This window comes from Hyla sarda, chromosome 8, assembly GCF_029499605.1.
Source record: "Hyla sarda isolate aHylSar1 chromosome 8, aHylSar1.hap1, whole genome shotgun sequence".
In the NCBI taxonomy this organism is placed as follows: Eukaryota; Metazoa; Chordata; class Amphibia; order Anura; family Hylidae; genus Hyla; species Hyla sarda.
In genome coordinates this window covers 136917872-136934443 of record NC_079196.1, presented here as the reverse complement: position 1 = coordinate 136934443, position 16572 = coordinate 136917872, and the positions used below count along the sequence as shown (strand labels likewise).

General features: G+C 44.7%; 2 protein-coding genes across 6 annotated transcripts in view; one reads left to right on the top strand and one right to left on the bottom strand.

The window, feature by feature from the left end:
• The window catches only part of PGAP1 (post-GPI attachment to proteins inositol deacylase 1), a 1221194-nt gene extending 1207768 nt beyond the window's left edge, over window positions 1–13426 (bottom strand). For 3 of the 5 annotated variants that reach the window (XM_056536017.1, XM_056536020.1, XM_056536021.1), the window contains exon 1: window positions 13053–13425. In XM_056536017.1, coding sequence (XP_056391992.1) covers window positions 13053–13184 — 132 coding nt within the window. In that variant the 5' untranslated portion in view covers window positions 13185–13425. Of the gene's footprint in view, window positions 1–13052 lie in introns of all 5 variants that reach the window. The other 2 variants (XM_056536018.1, XM_056536019.1) reach the window with 2 other exon arrangements.
• A 55-nt stretch (window positions 13427–13481) lies between these two features.
• Window positions 13482–16572, top strand: part of LOC130284987 (uncharacterized) — a 123391-nt gene continuing 120300 nt past the window's right edge. Inside the window, exon 1 of the mRNA XM_056536016.1 lies at window positions 13482–13571. Within this exon, the coding sequence (XP_056391991.1) occupies window positions 13539–13571 (33 nt within the window). The 5' untranslated portion in view covers window positions 13482–13538. The remainder of the gene's footprint in view (window positions 13572–16572) is intronic.

Here is a 16572-nt window from a genome sequence, read left to right as displayed (position 1 = left end):
CTGCAAGTTTGAGCTGCGGCAAATTTTCTGCCGCAGCTCAAACTGCCAGCGAGAAACTACTGTGAACCCCTGCCAGTGCGACTGTACCCTAAAAACACTACACTACCATAAAATAAAAAAGTAAACACTACATATACACATACCCCTACACAGCCCCCCTCCCCAATAAAAAAGAAAAACGTCTGGTACGCCACTGTTTCCAAAACTGAGCCTCCAGCTGTTGCAAAACAACAACTCCCAGATTGCCACTGACTGTCTAGGCATGCTGGGAGTTATACAACAGCTGGAGGCACCCTGTTTGGGAATCACTGGCGTAGAATACCCCTATGTCCACCCCTATGCAAATCCTTAATTTAGGCCTCAAATGTGCATGGTGCTCTCACTTTGGAGCCCTGTCGTATTTCAAGGCAACAGTTAAGGGTCACATATGGGGTATCGCCGTACTCGGGAGAAATTGTGTTGCAAATTTTGGGGGGTATTTTCTGCCATTACACTTTTAAAAAATGTAAATTTTTTGGGAAACCAAGCATTTTAGGTTAACTTTTTTTTTTTACATATGCAAAAGTCGTGAATCACCTGTGGGGTATAAAGGTTCACATTACCCCTTTTTAAATTCCCCGAGGGGTCTAGTTTCCAAAATTGTATGCCATGTGTTTTTTTTTTTGCTGTTCTGGCACCATAGGGGCTTCCTAAATTCAGCAGGCCCCCAGAGCAAAATTTCCTTCAAAAAGCCAGATGTGACTCCTTCTCTTCTGAGACCTATAGTGCGCCAGCAGAGCCCTTTTCACCTCCATATGGTGTGTTTTCTGAATAGGGAGAAATTGGGCTTCAAATTTTGGGGGGTATTTTCTGCTATTACCCTTTTTAAAAATTTAAAATTTTTGGGAAAATAAGCATTTTAGGTAAAAAAAAAAATTTTTTTTTACATTTGCAAAAGTCATGAAACACCTGTGGGGTATTAAGGCTCACTTAATTCCTTGTTACGTTCCTCAAGGGGTCTAGTTTCCAAAATGGTATGCCATGCGTTTTTTTTTTTTTTTTTTTTTGCTGTTCTGGCACCCTAGGGGTTTCCTAAAAGGTGACATGCCCCCCAAAAACCATTTCAGAAAAACGTACTCTCCAAAATCCCCTTGTCGCTCCTTCCCTTCTGAGCCCTCTACTGCGCCCGCCGAACACTTTACATAGACATATGAGGTATGTGCTTACTCGAGAGAAATTGGGTTACAAATACAAGTAAACATTTTCTCCTTTTACCCATTGCAAAAATTCAAAAATTGGGTCTACAAGAACATGCGAGTGTAAAAAATGAAGATTTGGAATTTTCTCCTTCACTTTGCTGCTATTCCTGTGAAACACCTAAAGGGTTAAAACACTGACTGAATGTCATTTTGAATACTTTGGGGGATGTAGTTTTTATAATGGGGTCATTTATGGGGTATTTCTAATATGAAGACCCTTCAAATCCACTTCAAAACTGAACTGGTCCCTGAAAAATATTGAATTTGAAAATTGTTAAAAATTGGAAAATTGCTGCTGAACTTTGAAGCCCTCTGGTGTCTTCCAAAAGTAAAAACACGTCAATTTTATGATGCAAACATAAAGTAGACATATTGTATATGTGAACCAAAAATAAATTTTATTTGAATATTCATTTTCCTTACAAGAAGAGAGCTTCAAAATTAGAAAAATGCTAAATTTTCAATTTTTTCATCAAATTTGGGGATTTTTAACCAAGAAAGGATGCAAGTTACCACTATGTTAAAGTAGAATATGTCACGAAAAAAACTCTCGGCATTAGAATGATAAGTAAAAGCATTCCAGAGTTATTAATGTTTAAAGTGACAGTGGTCAGATGTTCAAAAAAATGCTCTGGTCCTTAAGGTGAAAAAGGGCTCGGTCCTTAAGGGGTTAAACCAAAAAAAAAAAATTTGCTGTTTGGTCACATCACATGCTAGAATACTTTTAATATGGCCATTGTACATATTTCTTCAAGTAGAATCAGCTGAACCCCTTATTTTGCCATTTTGACGCTTTTGCCAATTAATCGAGAATATACCGTATTTATCGGGGTATACCATGCACCGGCCTATAACACGCACCCTCATTTTACCAAGGATATTTGGGTAAAAAAAGTTTTTTACCCAAATATCCATGGTAAAATGAGGGTGTGAGTGTGCGCGTGTATATCCCGATACACCCCCAGGAAAGGCAGGGGGAGAGAGTCCGTCGCTTCCCGCTTCTCTCCCCCTGCCTTTCCTGGGGTCTAGAGCCCTGCTGCCGCCGCTTCTCTCCCGCTGGCTATCTGAGCCGCTGCCCGTTCTCTCACCCTGACTATCGGTGCCGGCGCAGATAGCCAAGGGGAGAGAAGCGGCGCCGGCAATGGGGCAGCGGGGCCGACAGCCAGGGGGAGATAAGGGGCAGCAGCACCCATTGCCGGCACCGCTGCCCCCCCCATCCCCGGTTGCATAATTACCTGTTGCCGGGGTTGGGTCCGCGCTGCTTCAGGCCTCCGGTGTGCGTCCCCTGCGTTGTTGCTATGCACTGCACGGCGAGGCGCACTGACGTCATGTGCCACGCCGTGCAGCGCATAGCAACGACGCAGGGGACGCACACAGGAGGCCTGAAGCAGCGCGGACCCGACCCCGGCAACAGGTAATTATGCAACCGGGGATGAGGGGAGGCAACGGGGCAGCGGTGCCGGCAATGGGTGCCGCTGCCCCTTCTCTCCCCCTGTCTGTCGGCGCCGCTGCCCCAAAATATAATAAAGCTACTCCTCTCAACCTCTACAAAGCTCAGCATCCCGCCAGTCTCACAATCTCTCTTAACCCCTTAAGGACCAAGCCAATTTTCACTGTAGGACCTGCCCACTTTCACTTTAAGCATTAATAACTCTGGGATGATTTTACCTTTCATTCTGATTCAGAGACCGTTTTTTCGTGACATATTCTACTTTATGTTAAAGGTAAAATTTTGTCGAAAAATTCCAAAATTTGATGAAAAAATTTAAAATTTAGCATTTTTTTTAACTTGGAAGCTCTCTGCTTATAAGGAAAATTAATATTCCAAATAAATTATATATTGATTCACATATATAACATGTCTACTTTATGATTGCATCATGAAGTTGACATGTTTTTACTTTTGGAAGACATCAGAGGGCTTCAAAGTATAGCAGAAATTTTCCAATTTTTCACCAAATTTTCAAAATCAAAATTTTTCAGGGACCAGTTCTGTTTTGAAGTGGATTTGAGGGACCTTTATATTAGAAATACCCCACAAATGACCCCATTATAAAAACTGCACCCCACAAAGTATTCAAAATGACATTCAAAAATGTTTGTTAACCCTTTAGTTGTTTCACAGGAATAGCAGCAAACTGAAGGAGAAAATTCAAAATTTTATTTTTTTATTTTTAATTTTTTTACACACTCGCATGTTCTTGTAGACCCATTTTTGAATTTTTACAAGGGGTAAAAGGAGAGAAATCTTCCTAAAATGTGTAACCCAATTTCTCTCCAGCAAGGAAATACCTCATATGTGTATGTCAAGTGTTCGGCGGGTGCACTAGAGAGCTCAGAAGGGAAGGAGCGACAGTGGGATTTTGGAGAGTGAGTTTTTCTGAAATGGTTTCTGGGGGGCATGTCACATTTAGGAAGGCCCTATGGTGCCAAAACAGCAAAACAAAAAAAAAAAAAAAAACCATGGCATACTATTTTGGAAACTACACCCCTCAAGGCAGGTAACACGGGGTCCAGTGAGCCTTAACACCTAACAGGTGTTTCAAGACTTTGTGTTAATGTTGGATATGCAAAAGATATTTTTTTTTCACTAAAATGCTAGTTCCCCCCCCCCCCCCCCCCCGAATTTTACAAGGGGTAATAGGAGAAAATGCCCCCAAAATGTGTAACCCCATCTCTTCTGAGTATGGAAACACCATATGTGGAGGCCAAGTGCACTGCTGGTGAACTACAATGCTCAGAAGAGAAGGAGTCACTTTTGGCTTTTGCAAAGCAAATTTTGCTGAAATGGTTTTTGGGGGGGCATGTCCCATTTAGGAAGCCCCTATGGTGCCAGGACAGCAAAAATAAACCCCACATGGCATACTATTTTGGAAACTACACCCCTCAAGGAACATAAGGGGTAAAGTGAGCCTTAACACCAAACAGGTGTTTCACGACTTTTCGTTAAAGTTGGATGTGTAAATTATTTATTTATTTTCTTCACTAAAATGCAAGTTTTCCCCTCAAATTAAAATTTTTTACAAGGGATAATAGGACAAAATGCCCCCTAAAGCATGGAAATACCCCATGTGTGGACATCAAGTGCTCTGCTGGTGCACTACAATGCTCAGAAGAGAAGGAGCGCCATTGAGCTTTTGGGGAAAAAAAAATTGTTTGGAATGGAAGTCAGAGGCCATGTGCGTTTACAAAGTCCCCCGTGCTGCCAGAAAAGTGGACCCCCCCCACATGTGACCCTTTTTTTTTTTTTTGAAACTACACCCCTCACAGAATTTAATAAGGGGTGCAGTGAGTATTTATACCTCACTGGTGTTTGACAGATCTTTGTAACAGTGGGCTGTGCAAATGAAAAATACATTTTTTCATTTTCACGGACCACTGTTCCAAACATTTCTCAGACCTGTGGGGCATAAATGCTCACTGTACCCCTTATTACATTACCAGAGGCATGTAGTTTACAAAATGGTGTCACATGTGGGGAGGGTCCATTGTTCTGGCACTATGGGGGCTTTGTAAACACACGTGGCCTTCAATTCTAGACAAATTTTCTCTTCAAAATCCCAATGGCGCTCCTTCTCTTCTGAGCATTGTAGTTCACCCGCAAAGCACTTTACATCCACATATGGGGTTACAAATTTTGGGGGCTTTTTCCTTTTACCCCTTGTGAAAATGAAAAATTTAGGGTAACACCAGCATTTTAGGGAAAATGTTTTCTTAATTTTTCCATCCAAATTTGAAGAATTTTCATTAAACACCTGTGTGGTGTTAAGGCTCACTATACCCCTTGTTACGTTCCGTTAGGTGTGTAGTTTCCAAAATGGGGTCACATGTGGATATTTATTTTTTTGCATTTATGTCAGAACCGCTGTAAAATCAGCCACCCCTGTGCAAATCACCAATTTAGGCCTCAAATGTACATAGTGCACTCTCTTTCCTGAGCCTTGTCTGTCCGCAGAGCATTTTACGCCCACATATGTGGCATTTCCCTACTCAGGAAAAATTGTGTTACAAATTTTGGGGGTCTTTTTTTTTCCTTTTAACGCTTGTGGAAATAAAAAGTATGGGGCAACACTAGAATGTTAGTGTAAAAAATTTTTACACTAATTTTTTTTTTTTTTACACTAACAAGCTGGTGTAGCCCCCAACTATTCCTTTTCATAAGGGGTAAAAGGAGAAATAGCCCCCAAAAATGTGTAGTGCAATTTCTCCTGAGTACAGAGCTACCCCATATGTGGCCCTAAACTGTTTCCTTGAAATACGACAGGGCTCCGAAGTGAGAGCTCCATGCGCATTTGAGGACTAAATTAGGGATTGCATAGGGGTGGACATTGGAAATCACTGGCAGGGTGCTTCCAGCTGTTGCTAAATTCCCAGCATGCCTGGACAGTCAGTGGCTGTCCGGAAATGGTTGGAGTTTTTGTTCTGCAACAGCTGGAGGCTCCGTTTTGGTAACACTGCCATACTATACGTTTTTCATTTTTATTAGGGGGGGCAGTGTAAGGGGGTGTATATGTAGTGTTTTACCCTTTATTATGTGGTAGTGTAGTGTTTTTAGGGTACATTCGCACTGGCGTGTTACGGTGAGTTTCCTGCTAGGAGATTGCACAGCGGCGAAAAATTTGCTGCAGCCCAAACTTGAAGCAGGAAACTTACTGTAAACCTGCCTGTGTAAATGTACCCTGTACGTTCACATGGGGGGGGCACCAACCTCCAGTTATTTCAAAACTACAACTCCCAGCATGAACTGACAAGACCGTGCATGCTGGGAGTTGTACTTTTGGAACAGCTGGAGGCATACTGGTTGGAAAACCTTCAGTTAGGTTCAGTTACCTAACTCAGTATTTTCCAACCAGTGTGCCTCCAGCTGTTGCAAAACTACAACTCCTAGCATGTACAGCTCACTGAAGGGCATGCTGGGAGATATAGTTATTAGTTATGCATGCAACAGCTGGAGGTACGCAACTACAACTCCCAGCATGCCGATGCTGAGATTTGCAGTTTTGCAACATCTGGAGGGCCAGTGATCTCCAAACTGTGGCCCTCCAGATGTTGCAAAACTACAAATTTTGTGGTATCTTGCACCCTTTCTTGGTGAAAAATCCCCAAATTTGATGAAAAATTTGAAAATTTTGCATTTTTCTAACCTTGAAGTTCTCTGCTTGTAAGGAAAATGGATATTCCAAATTTTTTTAATTCACATATACAATATGTCCACTTTATGATTGCATCATAAAATTAATGTGTTTTTACTTTTGGAAGACACCAGAGGGCTTCAAAGTTCAGCAGCAATTTTCCAATTTTTCACAAAATTTCCAAAATCACAATTTTTCAGGGACCAGTTCAGGTTTGAAGTGGATTTGAAGGGTCTTCATATTAGAAATACCCCACAAAAAAACCTTTAGGTGTTTCACAGGAATAGCAGCAAAGTGAAGGAGAAAATCCACAATCTTAATTTTTTACACTCGCATGTTCTTGTAGATCCAATTTTTGAATTTTTACAAGGGGTAAAAGGAGAAAATGTATACCTATATTTGTAGCCCAATTTCTCTCGAGTAAGCACATACCTCATGTCTATGTAAAGTGTTCGGTGGGCGCAGTAGAGGGCTCAGAAGCGAAGGAGCGGCAAGGGGATTTTGGAGAGTACGTTTTTCTGAAATGGTTTTTGGGGGGCATGTTGCATTTAGGAAGCCCCTATGGTGCCAGAACAGCAAAAAAAATAAAACACATGGCATACCATTTTGGAAACTAGACCCATTGAGGTATGTAACAAGGAATAAAGTGAGCCCTAATACCCCATAGGTGTTTCACAACTTTTGCATATGTAAAAAAATAAAAATAACATTTCACTAAAATGTGTGTTTCCCACCAAATTTCACATTTTTTGCAAGGGTTAATAGCAGAAAATACCCCCAAAATCTCTTCTGAGTATGAAGGTACCCCATAAGTTGACCTGAAGTGTACTACGGGCGAACTACAATGCTCAGAAGAGGAGTCATTGTGCTTTTTGAGAGAGAATTTTGCTTGGGGGCATGTCGCATTTAGGAAGCCCATATGGTGCCAGGACAGCAAAATAACCCCCACATGGCATACCATTTTGGAAACTAGACCCCTTGAGGAACGTAACAAGGCGTAAAGTGAGCATTTACCCCCCCACTGGTGTCTGTCAGATCTTTAGAACAGTGGGCTGTACAACATTTTTAATTTGCACAGCCCACTGTTCCAAAGATCTGTCAGACACCTGTGGGGTGTAAATTCTCACTGCACTCCTCATTACATTCCGTGAGGGTTGTAGTTTCCGCAATGGGGTCACATGTGGGTTTTTTTTTTTTGCGTTTGTCAAAACTGCTGTAACAATCAGCCACCCCTGTGCAAATCACCTCAAATGTACATGGCGCACTCTCCCTTCTGGGCCTTGTTGTGTGCCCCCAGAGCACTTTGTGCCCACATATGGGGTATCTCCGTAGTCGGGAGAAATTGCATTACAAATTTTGGGGGGCTTTTTTCCCCCCTTTTCCTCTTGTCAAAATGAAAAATATAGGGCAACACCAGCAGGTTGGTGTAAAAAATTATTATTTTTTTTTTTTTTTTACACTAACATGCTGGTGTAGACCCCAACTTCACCTTTTCATAAGGGGTGAAAGGAGAAAAAGACCCCCAAAATTTGTTAGGCAATTTCTCCCGAGTACGGCGATACCCCATATGTGACCCTAAACTGTTGCCTTGAAATACGACAGGGCTCCGAAGTGAGAGCGCCATGCGCATTTGAGGCCTGAATTAGGGATTTGCATAGGGGTGGACATTGGGAATCACTGGCGTAGAATACCCCTAACAGGGTGCCTCCAGCTGTTGCAAAACTCCCAGCATGCTTGGACAGTCAACGGCTGTCCGGCAATACTGGGAGTTGTTGTTTTGCAACAGCTGGAGGCTCCATTTTGGAAAGAGTGGCGTACCAGACGTTTTTCATTTTTATTGGGGAGGGGGGCTGTGTAGGGGTATGTGTATATGTAGTGTTTTTTACTTTTTATGTTAGTGTAGTGTTTTTAGGGTACAGTCACACGGGCGGGGGATTACAGCGAGTTTCCCGCTGCGAGTTTGAGCTGCCGCGCAAAATTTGCTGCATTGCAAACTTGCAACCTGCACAGTTTATCAGTGCATGCTGGTAGTTATAGGTTCGCAACAGCTGGAGGCACACGGGTTGGGAAACACTGAGTTAGGAAACAGACAATTTTTCCCAACCAGTGTGCCTCCAGTTGTTGCAAAACCACAACTCCCAGCATTCTCAGGCATGCTGGGAGTAGTAGTTCGGCAACATCTTTAGAGCCAGATGTTGCCGAACTACGACTCCCAGCATTATTGGAGTTGTAGTTTTGCAACATCTGGAGGACTACAGTTTGCAGACCACCAATACAGTGGTTCCCAATCTGTGCCCTTCCAGATGTTACAGAACTACAACTCCCAGCATGCCTGGACAGTAAGGGCATGCTGAGGATGTGTAGTTTGGCAACATCTGGAAGGGCACAGTGGTCCCAAAACTGTGGACCTCCAGAAGTTGCAAAACTGCAACTCCTAGCATGCCCAGGCGCCAAGGGCTGTCTGGGCATGCTGGGACTTGTAGTATATAGGGTCCCAATACAGCAATGCATGTCGCTTTATGGCGACGTGCATTGCTGTAAAGGGCCCGACCGCGGCTGAAGAGGAACTCACCTGTCGCCGCTGCCTTCATCGCCGGGATCCGGGTCTTCAGGGACGAGGTAAGTACCGGGGCCGGTCCCCAGCACTCCCACGCCGCATCCTCCGGTCTTCCTCCCGTCCTCTCCGGACTTCCAAGGGCCGTGCAGGGCGGGAGGAAGTAACCGCCCCCCCCCTGCGATTGGTCGGTTAAAGGAGTAGTCCAGTGGTGATTCAGTGGTGAGCAACTTATCCCCTATCCTAAGGATAGGGGATAAGTTGCAGATCGCGGGGGGTCCGACCGCTGGGGCCCCCTGCGATCTTCTGTACGGAGCCCCGACAGCCCGCTGGAAGGGGGCGTGTCGACCTCCGTACGAGGCGGCGGCCGACACGCCCCCTCAATACAACTCTATGGCAGAGCCGAAGCGCTGCCTTCGGCAATCTCCGGCTCTGCCATAGAGATGTATTGAGGGGGCGTGTCGGCCGCCGCCTCGTGCGGGGGTCGACACCCGCTATCTCGGCGGAGAGCCGGGGCCCCGTACAGAGAGATCGCAGGGGGCCCCAGCGGTCGGACCCCCCGCGATCTCAAACTTATCCCCTATCCTTAGGATAGGGGATAAGTTTTTCACCACTGGACTACCCCTTTAACTAACCGACGGATCGCAGGGGATAGGAGGAGGTGGCAGGCTTGCCACCTCGCTCCTATACTTTAGCATGGTCCTGGCAGTCTGACAGCCGGGATCATGCAAAAATTACCGAGCGGTCGGGTCTCAGAGACCCGATCAGCCCGGTATCGCCGCAGATCTAAAGGGCAATTCCCTCGCGATTTGCGGCGACCGCCGACATGGGGGGCCTGCATGGCCACCCTCGGCGTTTGCCCTGGATGCCTGCTGAAGCATTTCAGCAGGCATCCGGTTCCGATCTCTGCCCGGCGCGCGTCAGGGACCGGAAAACGCCAGGACGTACGGGGACGTCCCCGTACGTCCTGGGTCCTTAAGAGGTTAAGTACCAGGGAGTAACCTGTACGCACTTGGTCCCCAAGTGGTTAATTACATCAATCATTTCACCACAAAAGCTACAGCTAAAAATGAAAAATGAAATAAAAAAAAAAAAAAAAAAAAAAAAAAAATTTTGTTACTTCAGTTTCTCAACAGTGCACTTTTTGGTAAAAATTACACATTATCTTTAATCTGTGGGTTCATAGAACAACAATATCCACATTATGTAAGTTTTATTTTGTTTCACTCCTGCGTGTGAGGGCGCATTATCTGAGCTGTAATCTGTAGTTTTTATAAATATTCTTGTTTCGATTAGACTTTTTGATCTGCCATGGCTGACTGGAGCACCAGACAGTAAGGGCCTTCCCAACATCCTCTCAGCTGATCGGCACACCGCGATTTAGCCACAGTGTTCCTGATCAGCTCCAATGAGCAGTCAGGATTATTTATATTTTTGTTACATTTTTAGTGCTGCAATCAACTTAGAGATTGTGGCCTCTAAAGGGTTTATGCTGTGCATCACTGCTATCTGCAGAAACATTATCGGATCAGCAAGGTAATTGCCGATACTCATAACGTCCAAAATCGATAATATCGGCCAAATTGATAATCAGACGATCCCTACTATTTATAGCACTTACTCGATTGCTTATACTGCTGTTCAGGGCTATGCAATACCCCCACAATTGCACTGTGGAACGTTGAGTCTCAAAGCTCATACTTTGAATGTCATGATGGCTGATGTTCACCATTAGTGGCGGGTCCCTGGCCTCAGTAACGGGTATAGGTGAGAGGAGCTCCCTGCCCAGGGGACTACTTATGGCCGTGGCGGTGACTAGTTTATAATTAGATATCGTCACCATCCCTGGGGACAGGAGTGTCCCCCAGGGATGGCGAGGGTAGATTTTACCCTATATAACGCTTTGCCAAGAGTTATATAGGGTAAAAGCTGATGATTGGCTCCCTTTAACCCCTTAAGGACTCAGCCCATTTTGGCCTTAAGGACTCAGACAATTAAATTTTTACGTTTTCATTTTTTCCTCCTCGCCTTCTAAAAATCATAACTCTTATATTTTCATCCACAGACTAGTATGAGGGCTTGTTTTTTGCGCGACCAGTTGTCCTTTGTAATGACATAACTCATATCATAAAATGTATGGCGCAACCCAAAAAATATTTTTGTGGGGAAATTAAAACGAAAAACGCAATTTTGCTAATTTTGGAAGGTTTCGTTTTCACGCCGTACAATTTATGGTAAAAATGACGTGTGTTCTTTATTCTGAGGGTCAATATGATTAAAATGATACCCATTATTACATACTTTTAGATTATTGTTGCGCTTAAAAAAAGTCACAAACTTTTTAACCAAATTAGTACGTTTATAATCCCTTTATTTTGATGACCTATAACTTTTATTTTTCCGTATAAGCGGCGGTATGGGGGCTCATTTTTTGCGCCATGAGCTGTATTTTTTTTGATACCACATTTGCATATAAAAAACTTTTAATACATTTTTTATAATTTTTTTTAATAAAATGTATTAAAAAAGTAGGAATTTTGGACTTTTTTTTCGTTCACGCCGTTCGTTCACGCCGTTAACCGTACGGGATCATTAACATTTTATTTTAATAGTTCGGACATTTACGCACGCAGCGATACCAAATATGTCTATTAAAAAAATTACGCTTTTTGGGGGTAAAATAGGAAAAAACGGACGTTTTACTTTTTTATTGGGGGAGGGGATTTTTCACTTTTTTTTTACTTTTACATTTTTTTTTTTTTTTTTTTTTTTTTTTTTACACTTGAATAGTCCCCATAGGGGACTATTCATAGCAATACCATGATTGCTAATACTGATCTGTTCTATGTATAGGACATAGAACAGATCAGTATTATCGGTCATCTTCTGCTCTGGTCTGCTCGATCACAGACCAGAGCAGGAGACGCCGGGAGCCGCACGGAGGAAGGAGAGGGGACCTCCGCGCGGCGTTATGAATGATCGGATCCCCGCAGCAGCGCTGCGGGCGATCCGATCATTCATTCAAATCGCGCACTGCCGCAGATGCCAGGATCTGTATTGATCCCGGCACCTGAGGGGTTAATGGCGGATGCCCGCGAGATCGCGGGCATCGGCCATTGCCGGCGGGTCCCTGGCTGCGATCAGCAGCCGGGATCAGCCGCGCATGACACGGGCATCGCTCCGATGCCCGCAGTTATGCTTAGGACGTAAATGTACGTCCTGGTGCGTTAAGTACCACCGCAGCAGGACGTACATTTACGTCCTGCGTCCTTAAGGGGTTAAACACATATGAACCTAGCCAAAACCTGCAGGGTAGTGACATGGTAATTTTAGCTCTAAATCTTTCCTTCCCGTCTTTTGAACAAAGAAAAAAGTAACAGGCACAGGTATAGACAGGAGTGATCCGTTTACATCAGTTTGTCATCTGGTTTGGTACGATCTGTTCTTTTATATCAGTGGTCTCCAAACTGTGCCCCTTCAGATGTTGCATAACTAATTTACAGAATGCTTGGACAGCCATTGGCTATCTGGGAGTAGTAGTTTTGAAACATATGCAGGGCTGAGTTTGAAGACCACTGACCTACATGAAAACAGATAAACAGGAGGAAATATTACCTTTAATACTGCACCCAACCATGTCCAAAAAAAAAAATATATAAAAAAAATTTAAAAGAAGCTCATTCAAAATATATACAATTAGAGTAAGGTCACATATGCCGACAGTCATGAGCAGACACACAGAGGTACCCAAGCCAGAGCAGAAGGCTCGCTCTGCTCTCATTCTGTGACTGCCAGCAGCAAATACACTGGACGACATATGATCAGGCTTACAAGCGGTATTTTGTATTCCTGTAACTTAAAACATTTTCAGATGGCAGGTTTCATTTAACAAAATCATGGGGAAAACAAAATGGAAAATGTTGCCCACTTCCTAATGCACAGTAAAGCACACACAACACTGCTGGAAAAAAAAAAATCTAACTTTATTAGGTTTCCAACCTTCTTGCAGCTCTAATCATTTCTTTATTCACAATATACCACAAAATGATGCAGACACCAGACATCACTTTGCAGTCCTGTCGTTAGCCAAGCCAGTCATTGCACAGTACTTTGCCAGGAACTACTAACCTGATACTCTGGATACTCGAACATGTAGGTCATACTGCACCTGTTGTCCTCATATACGAACAATACGTCCATGACACCAAACGCTACTAGCAGCACCACAAAGCCATTAAACACAGCACTTATTAGCTTCATTGCTTAACGGCAACGTACAAAGTCTCTACAAATAAAATATTTACACAAAATGCATATTTTGGTATTGGGCTTTAGCCATCAATTCACAGAGCCTCATAGAAACGCAGGAGGCTCCATTAGGAAGTGCGGCCCTACACTCGTCAAACCTTGCCCGCAAGCAATGGCACACGAAGTCCACGCTGCCGCTATACTTCCTGAAATAAGAGTGTAAGAGCGTCGTCTATTGGACAATTTTCTTTCATGCTTACTGGTTCATCTAAAGCGCGTATTGATTGGCTGCCTTTTAGCGTGCACATGTTACCCTGTACGTTGGTCCGTTTACCTTGTGTTTCAGCGGCTACAGTTGTCATAGCGATGGACTATTTATCGTCCTGTATTTCTAGTATGGTAAGCGCATACCATGTTTATTATGCCTGGAGGCAAAGCCGGCTTGTAGAAAACTGAGTTTAACTGCAGCGACATTGAAGTATGGAATCTGCCTTGTGGTTCATAAAGCTCAGATTATGTTAACATATAAAAATTAGAAACAGCTCCTAAAATAGTTTCTATAATTGTCTTTATAGAGAGTGTTTAATTAAGTAAATTGCTTTTACAGTGTGTTGAAGAAGGTTAATGATGCTCTTTTAAAAATGTATGTTTGTCCCTGGCTAATAATTAAAAAAATATATTTCTACTATGAATATTCTGCATTGTATACAATTTCACATTGTATTACACATACAATATCGAATTGTATACAATGCAGACTTTTCTAAGATATGCGTCATAAATTTTTTTTGTCTCCCTGTGCCCGGGCTTCAATATCAAGTAAAACAAACTTTAACTCACCTTCCTGTGTTTCCCTGTTGTGCAGGTCTTCTGGCTTCTATAGGCTTCAAACGTGACGGAGCCGTCAGCATATCGCCAGCCGCAGCGATGTCCCGCCTCGGCCGGTGATAGGCTGAGCGAACGGTCATGTAAGGAGCTCTGGGCAGAGCTCCGTACATGACAGTTCGCTCAGCCTATCACAGGCCGAGGCGGGACATCGCTGCGGCTGGCGATATGCTGACTGCAGCATGACGTTTGGAGCCTATAGAAGCCAGAAGACCTGCAGCAATGAGGGAACACAGGAAGGTGAGTTAAAGTTTGTTTTATTTGTTATTATTACAGCCCAGGCACAGGGAGACAAAACATGTTTTTGCTGCATATCTCCTTTTAACATTAGGTTTCCACAAAAACAATCAGCCATCCACGCATATCGCCCAGGGGGGTCCTGAGATCAGTTCTGACCGTCAAATCACACCATTTGTGGGCCAACCGGGTCTCTGGTGACCCGGTGTCCCGGAAATTAAGGGTGATTGGAGCTGTCCAATCACCCCTATGCAGCAGGAGTGAGGCTGCAGGGGTGCCACCTCACGATAGATGTGATTGGTTGGCCTGGACCCAGGCCCGGACTGGCCTACCGGGATACCGGGAATTATCCCGGTGGGCCGCTGGGGCCGCTTTGGGGCCGGATTAACGTAGGGGCTCCAGGCCCCTACATGAAAATTGGTCCAGCGGGCTGCACAGGCAGCCCGCATAGGCCACCTGGCGCCGACGATAAAGAGGGCCGGCCCTGCTTCTTAGGCTGGGTCCACACTACGTTTTGTCCCATACGGGAGCGCATACGGCAGGAGGGAGCTAAAACCTCGCGCTCCCGTATGTGACCGTATGCGCTCCCGTATGTCATTCACTTCAATGAGCCGACCGGAGTGAAACGTTCGGTCCGGTCGGCTCATTTTTGCGCCGTATGCGCTTTTACAACCGGACCTAAAACCGTGGTTGACCACGGTTTTAGGTCCGGTTGTAAAAGCGCATACGGCGCAAAAATGAGCCGACCGGACCGAACGTTTCACTCCGGTCGGCTCATTGAAGTGAATGACATACGGGAGCGCATACGGTCACATACGGGAGCGCGAGGTTTTAGCTCCCTCCTGCCGTATGCGCTCCCGTATGGGACAAAACGTAGTGTGGACCCAGCCTTACTTACGGTCCTGGGTGGTCAGCTGCCTCTGACGTGGTGCGTTGCTGTGCTTAGACGCAGGCCCGGCGCTGCCCTACAGACCTCCTTCATCCGCCCTGGCAAACCCTGTAAGCCCCCTCCCGCCACCAGCAAATTATTGTCGGTCCGCGCTCACCTGAATTGCCGCCTGTGCCCCCTTTAAGAGCGCAGGGGCTGATGGTTCAGGCGCACGGCCGCAAGTTACGTCTGGATGACGTCCGCCCACACGGGAGAGGCGCAGGCCACACTTACAGCCACGCTCCCAGGACTGGAGCCCCTCTGCCTGGACAGGAGCCCCTCTGGCCGCTGCCAGGACAGGAGCAGCCACGGCCCCCGGCTCTGGGCTACTGGAGAGGCTAAGGAGAGAGAGGCCTGCAGCATCAAGTGCCGGTAAGTGGCTGCTGGCCTGCTGCCAAGGTCAGGGTTGCACTGGAGCACTTAGTGTTAAAAATTATAAATGGTCACAATCCTACATGATGGGGATGTAGTTCTGGACTGTGAGCCTACATATAATAGACATTCACACAATCATACATTATGTAGGCTAACAATTCAGGACTACATCCCCATCATGTATGATTGTGACTTGTGTAGGCTACATATAAGAGTCAAAATCATACATGAATGGGATGTAGTCCTGAGCCATGAGCCTACGTATAAAGAAGTCACAATCATGCATGATGGGAATGTAGTCCTGAGCCATGAGCCTACGTATAATGGAGTAGTCCTGAGACATGAGCCTACATATAATGGAGTCACAATAATACATGATGGGGATGTAGTCCTGAGCCATGAGCCTACGTATAATGGAGTCATAATAATACATGATGGGGATGTAGTCCTGAGCCGTGAGCCTACGTATAATGAAGTCATAATAATACATGATGGGGATGTAGTCCTGAGCCATGAGCCTACGTATAATGGAGTCATAATAATACATGATGGGGATGTAGTCCTGAGCCATGAGCCTATGTATAATGGAGTCATAATAATACATGATGGGGATGTAGTCCTGAGCTGTGAGCCTATGTATAATGGAGTCATAATAATACATGATGGGGATGTAGTCCTGAGCCATGATCCTATGTATAATGGAGTCCTAATAATACATGATAGGGATGTAGTCTTGAGCCGTGAGCCTACGTATAATGGAGTCATAATAATACATGATGGGGATGTAGTCCTTAGCCATGAGCCTACGTATAATGGAGTCATAATAATACATTATGGGGATGTAGTCCTGAGCATGTGTGGTGTGGTCAAGGCATGCTTGGAGTTGCAGTTACTAATTGTAATAGTATCAGAGCATGCTGGGCATTACAGTTAGTATTCACTGCAACTCCCAGCATGCCGTGATACAATCTTTGT